This window comes from Simochromis diagramma, unplaced genomic scaffold (genome assembly GCF_900408965.1).
Source record: "Simochromis diagramma unplaced genomic scaffold, fSimDia1.1 OVJJ01000434.1, whole genome shotgun sequence".
NCBI lineage: Eukaryota > Metazoa > Chordata > Actinopteri > Cichliformes > Cichlidae > Simochromis > Simochromis diagramma.
In genome coordinates this window covers 178,541-185,330 of record NW_024387090.1, presented here as the reverse complement: position 1 = coordinate 185,330, position 6,790 = coordinate 178,541, and the positions used below count along the sequence as shown (strand labels likewise).

The 6,790-nt window shown below is 40.0% G+C and overlaps 1 protein-coding gene across 4 annotated transcripts in view; it reads left to right on the top strand.

Annotated features, from left to right (window-relative positions):
- The first annotated feature begins 1,078 nt into the window (after positions 1–1,078).
- LOC120742751 (monocyte chemotactic protein 1B-like) overlaps positions 1,079–6,790 on the top strand; it is a 50,502-nt gene continuing 44,790 nt past the window's right edge. The window contains exons 1-4 of one of the 4 annotated variants that reach the window (XM_040046188.1): positions 1,312–1,486; positions 2,046–2,172; positions 2,239–2,300; positions 2,383–2,462. In XM_040046188.1, coding sequence (XP_039902122.1) covers positions 1,417–1,486; positions 2,046–2,172; positions 2,239–2,300; positions 2,383–2,411 — 288 coding nt within the window. In that variant the 5' untranslated portion in view covers positions 1,312–1,416 and the 3' untranslated portion in view covers positions 2,412–2,462. Of the gene's footprint in view, positions 1,487–2,045; positions 2,173–2,238; positions 2,301–2,382; positions 2,463–6,790 lie in introns of those variants that run through there. The other 3 variants (XM_040046183.1, XM_040046186.1, XM_040046185.1) reach the window with 3 other exon arrangements.

Below are 6,790 nucleotides of genomic sequence, written 5' to 3'. Positions count from 1 at the left end.
TATCCAATGAGACACATTGAGAACAACACATTCTGTGGCTGTCGATTGTGAACCTGATGTCGGCACTGTCGGCCCGGCCTGGGTTGTCTCCACATGGCCAGACATGAACTACAAATAAGTGAAGGGATACTAAAAAGGAGATGAGAACCTGAGATAGAGAAAACACATGGCAGCACAGCTTAGGTTTGCAAAGTTGCACCTAACAAACCACAAGATTCGATTGCTCTTTTTAACACTCGTGCAACATGATAGGAAAGGAAGCGTAATCGAGAAAGACGACGTTGGTGCGATATTTGAAAACTGGCTGGCACATAGGGGAGAAGGTTTACCACTTCCTAGTTTGACAGGGCCTGATGAACCACATGATTTATTACACAGAGGAAAAATGCTGACTTTGCAAAGTCATGTCAGCATTTATTAGAAAAAGCCAAGGGATTGAGTAACTCACCACTACACTGGAACTCATCCAGGCAGTCTGACAGTAGTAATATGTTGATGAATGACGAGGTAATATTGTAACGATGAGCCAGAGGCAGAGATGTGGAAGTAGAAATGAATATTCCAGATTCTGTGTCATCAGGTTCAGGAAGTCTTTACTTTTGACTTGCTGGAAACATCTCGGTATGTTATATTTCATATTCTGCAGATGTTTAAACACAACAGTTGGCAACATTTTTTGAGGATTTGAGTATTTTATTTATATAACCTGTTTGACACTCGACCGTCTCCTAATTACCAGTTAACAATGTAAACCTTAGGCTATAGTTCCACACACCAACACAAATCCATATACTAATAAGGGCACACATATGGTCTTTCTTTTAGTTTTTATGTTTGAACATAAAGCCAACAAGACAAAGCAAAGATGAATGCACATGCTTCTATCCTGGATGCAGTGTTCTTGTCTTTTTTGTATGATAAATATAAAGGAAATGTTCTTAACTGCTCCATCCTTTTCCTCCTCCTGCAAACAAACTGGAAAAATAAGCAGCCAGAGGTCAGTCAGTTAACAAATGATGTTAAAAGGCATTAACAGCTACTTTTAATTTCACTTAAGACCTGACTTGTGCATTACAACAATCACTGGATGGGTTTGTTTAATTTCCATTTAACTGCAAGAGGTCAGCAGCCACTGTCAGTTAAAATGGAAAAACAAAAATTAGTCAGTCATCATTCGTCAGGCTGAACACCATATTTAAGTGCCTGTGAATGTTGTGTGAGGCTGTTTCTCAGAAAGTTCTCAGAGACGTTGGTGGTTTGAAATATTAAAATCTGATAACAGGCAGACATATTATGTACCACACACCACACAAATGCACAGAAACACTCTGCAGATGTTCCTGCACTTACCAATAAATAACCAAACACGAATCAACTCAGTTTCACCCTGATCAGTGAGCCGGACCACCGGTAAAAATGTCAGTCAAGATTCTCTCCATCACGCTCGTCCTGCTCTCAATATGTGTGTGCTGCCACTCCTCTGAAGGTAACTATGATCTTACTTTTCTAAAGGAAAAAAGAGATAAAATATATCAAATTGATAACAGCAGTTACAATTTCTGATGTTGGCTCCTAGCTGTTTGTGAAGAGCCTCACCGTACCCTATGGAGACGACGGCTCCCAACTGTTTATGTTTCAGTTTGATGTGCAAAATGAGTTATTTATTTAGTTAAAGACAAAGTGAAAATGAATCCTTTTAAAAGTTTTGAAAATTTGGTGAACTCTCTCATCTATATTTATTGAAAGTTTCTGATTGTTTGTGATTCTCATAACAAACACCTCAGACAATTTTAAACAGAGTCCATTTTTTGTCAGAGACACATGTGAGAAACATGGCACTCAGCCCATCTGCTTTCAAATCTGTGGGTTGCAAATTTGAATTTATGTTTGTTTTGTTTGTTTATCACCAAACTGTCCTAAAAAAAGAGTTTCAAGATGGCTCCCAAGTGTGAGACAGTTTAATGAAAATCTGTAAAACTTTGATTTTCCTTCTAATCAGACTTTCTCAGGTTGTATGAATAAATTTTTAACCTCCTACCTCTCAGTTCCAGCTCATCCTGGAAAGAGACGACCGTGCTGCGTTGACGTCACCTACATGAATAAGAGCGCCGAGGTGGTGGGGGAAACATATCGTGAGCAGGCTGCAAGACCACCCTGTGTGAAGGCTATAATGTAAGTCAGCACGTTGTCCAACATACAAACATACAATCTGTATAACCTTCTGTCTTTTATTTACAGTTTCAACACAGGAAACGGAACACAACTTTGTGCTGATCCTAACGCTCAGTGGGTCAAGCATCGTAAGTTATGCTAACACACAAACACATGAAAAGTATTCGCAGAGAAAATCTGAAGCTCCCTTTGTCTCTCCTTCCTCCTCAGTCACTGCCAACATGACGAAGGTGCAGTGAAGTGAAGTTCTCTGGTGAAGCATCACTGCCTGTCTCCTTTGAGATCACCTTTAAAAACGTATTTTAACTCGAGCGCTTTCTTAATGTAACTGTTTCTTTCTGCTTTCATTTACATTTACTCTAACCTGTTGAGTAATCCTATTGTTTATTCTAGGTGACGGCTTTAGTCTTTTTTTGGACCAGCTGTTTTCAAATGGATACGTTTTGACTTCCTTTGTTTTTGTCTTTCTTGCTTATTCATGAATTTCTTTCTTTGTATTATGTGTTGATGTGAAGCACATTCTGGCAGCAAAAAATAACATAAAAAAATAAACTTTTGTATTATTGAGCAAATATTTTTTTCTAGTCTTGTTTACTCTTGTCTACTCACAGAAGACAACAAACATATCTCCCAGTAATTTCCCAGAATTGTGCATGATTCCACCAGTGCATGAGCCAATATGATACACTTTTATTTGAGTCATCATCAAGAGTTTCTAATAGAGGTCAAAGCAGTTACTGTAGTGGTTGGAGAGCTTGACTTCAGCCACTAGGAGCTCCTTACTCAGAGAAGTGGGCGCAAAAGGATCAGCTGCTCCTGACACTCAAAGAGTCGAACATCCATGTTTTTTTAATTTATTATTCACTAGCTGGGCCCAAGTCTTATTTAGGTTTGATATTGTTTTAGTAGGTAAAAGTGAATGCTTTGACATGAGTTGAGCTGTGGTTTGAGGAAGGCCTTGAAGGGGACTGGTGATGGCTCCCGGGCCTGGCAGATCCCCATGCACTAAATAGAAATGAAGAAGTTAACGAATGGAAAACAAGGAGTGAGGGAGGGTGGGGCACGTAGATGAGAATGAACAGCTTGCAGAACTGGGGGAACCTATATAGATGACAACCGGAAGGAGCGTGTTTGGAGGCGTGGTCCTGCTCCTGAAATTCTGATAGATAATCTCCAATTATTTTTTGTCAGTCAAGTTAAAAAAAATCAGGCCAAAACATTCCACCACTGAAAAGAACATTCAATCGCTCCATCTGTTTGATACGGCTGCACACACAGGGATACAAACAAACAAACAAAAACCTTGAAGGATGTTCTGCCTCCTGAGCTACAGCCACCCAGTGATAAACATGAGTAAACCCTCACTAGGTTTTAGATAAAGTGTACACTCACAAACCTGCATTTGAAACGTTGGCTACCATAGCAGTATAGTTTTGGAACATGGCATTTCGGTCTTCTATTTAAAATAGGAAAACAGGAACATAAATAGTACCATCATTGCCAGACCTGGCCCACATCTGGTTGACATACACCCTGCTATGTAGAGTAGAAAAGTGCCATTTAAGAATCAGTCTGTTCACTGTATGAACAGTTTTGTCGTGTTACTTTTGCACTATTATGTTCCGGCACATGTTGTTTTTACATGGCTTAAATAAGGTACATATTAGGCTGACATCTGGGGCCAGAGCTGAAACTGTTCTGGACCAGCAGTGTATCTGGAACTGGCCCATGGCTGCACACAAATTACACATGGCCCACATACAACAAAGAACGACGGCCCTTTGGTGGCCCAGACCAGGTTTGCCAGAGGTAATCCACACATGGGCCAGCAAAGGACCACCAGTGTGTCTGGCCTTGTGCTGGCCCATGTGTGGGCCACCTCTGGCAAACCTGATCTGGCCCACCAAAGGGCCGTCATTCTTTGCAGTATGTGGGCCATGTGTAAGCATATTGTGTGGGCCAGATCTGGGCCATACCAATTTTGCTATGTGGGTACAGCCCTGCTGTAGCAAATATATGCCTGCTCCTGCTCGTCAGCGTCGCCATAACCTGTCTGCTCCAACCACAGCAGAGCTACTTATTGCAGCTGTATTTCACTGACACTAGTCTTTGGGGTGCTATTCTCTGTGTCTTCTTTGTTTAATGTAGGATGGCCAGTAACACAGGACTTATTTATTGTTCTTCTTAATGAGAACAGTTGAGGAAGCAGCTAAACTTCATCCATAGTCAGTTTTCCAATTAAATAAAAAAAAAGCAAACTAATAAATACATTAAAAAAAAAAATTAAAGATTAAGTTCATAGAAGTGATTTAACTCTCACTAAGCTTATTTCCACTTGGTTGATTGTTACTCAACTTCCACTAGGAAGTGGGTCATGTACATTTTTCAAACCTTACCCTAAAAACATTTCTGCCAATATTGTAACAATACAACTGCTCTGTGCACACAAGAATAACACCACACCACCATTGCTACCATTTCTAAATGAACAGAACTAAACACAAAATAAAATGTTCAGTCAGCACTCGATGTGAATCAGTGGCCTGAGTGCAGTTTCCTATTTTGGCTGGTGTGCAGAGACAGTTAAAACAGCCGTTTGATTCGAATTTCTCTTTTCTCAGCTATGAAAGCAGTGACCTGCTTTCATCATCATCTTTGTTGTTACCACAGACTGATGGTGGATGGTGTTGGCGTACTACAGTGCTAATCTTCATCTTTCTAGTTTCCGTGCAGAGTTTCAGTATTACTGACATTTAAGTCACCAATTCAGTCTCAGGAAAACAAACAAAACGAACTTTATTTTGCATGAAAGCTGGTGAATATTAAGAAATACTACAATATGCCTAGCTGTGAGCATGTGAAAGACTAAGCAATGCACACATATGAGCACCATAGGAAAATCACTCAGATGTTAATTACCCTGCATGTTTTAACATTCTCAGTTTAAAAGCACCTATAAAGGTCTGTTCGGGATCATGTGGCGGCACCAGTGATTGACCCATTAATCCAGGGATTACGAGACAATTTACTCCACCACTAAACGCCAACAGATTCCAGTTGCAACCAAGAGTCATGAGGGTCATGCACAAAAGCACAGTTCTTATAGTAAAGAAACACAGGCCTATACAGTTCTGTGTGTTCAATCTACAGCAAGAATAATGAGGTCTCACAGTTCAGTTGGTCAGCTATCACCTGGACTGGTGAATAACCGCTGGCTTTTTCAAGATAGTGGTTTTAACCAAGGGCTGCTGGTAGATTGCCTTATCTCCAGAGACTACAGAGACTACATATAAACTGCACTCTGTACAGTTAATACCAATTTGTCAACCTTACTTTTGGCTTTTTCAGAGCCCCAGTGCTTTCTAGGGTGCTGTGTCCGCACACTGCATATGCCACTGCCTACTTGGATGATGTCATTATCACACAGTATCACACGGGGACCATAGTGTGTTGTGCTTGGATGACAGCCACGAAGCTAGAGCATAATAGTGACAAGCAACAGTCAGAGCGATGTTTGCTGAGTGTGTAAAGCAGCAAAGGAAAAGAAGAAAATCCTGTTTGTGAACTGCAGTAAACTTTGTTAGACTACACGTTTTAGGCTTCTTTCTAGTATTTTATGGCACTCATCCTGTCCAAGGACCAGTCATTTCATCAACTTGTATCCCACTGCCAACAAGGCTTTCTGTCCTCCAGGTTCAGAACTACAGATCCTGTGGCTGTGGGGTGTAGTGAACCTAGCCTGAGACATCACCACCATACAGTCAGACATGGACTACACACAAGAATTTTTGACTCCATATCTGTCCTTTTTGTGTATAATATGAAGCATTGTGTCAATGAAGGAATGCTATGTATATAGAGTGAAAGATGGCTGAGGTGGTTAGAGATCAAACTTCAGTCAGAAAATGATGTGGTTTAATTTAAAGATACATGGCACCTATTTTTATTGTTGTATTTCCAAACCCAAACTTTATATTTTGCATGTTTTCTGCATTTCTTGATTTTGCATCTGCATGTTTTCTGTCTGTGGTCACTTTGCACTCCTTAGCAGTTTTAGTGTAGTCATTTTGTACCTCTGTTTTATGCCTGTATTTTTTTAGTATTTAAAAAAGAAAGAACGTGGAAACAAAGCACAAGTTTGCAAAGTTTTTATACTCATGCAACATGTTTGGAAAGGAAGCAATATAAAGAAAGACTGTCAAAAATGCCGCGAATATCATATTTGAAAACGTGTGCATAGGTGAAAAGATTTACCACTTCCTGATTTGAGGGGGCCTAAGGAACCACATGACTTATGATACAGAGGAAAGATGTTCATTCTGGAAACTCGTCAGCATTTATTATAAAACAGAAGTGACTAAGTGACAGAGCACTACACTGGAACTCATAACGACAGTTTAAGAATAGTAATATGCTGATGATTAAAGACGTAGTAGTATATTGTAATGATGGGCCAGAGGCAGAGAGGTGGAATTGAAAATGAATATTTCAGATTCTCTGTCTTCAACTTCAGCAAGTCTTCAATTTTAAAGGTTACTGAACTTGCTGGAAACATCTCAGAACATCTTTTGTTACATTTGGTATTCTGCAGAAACACCAAATACATATCCACGCTCGT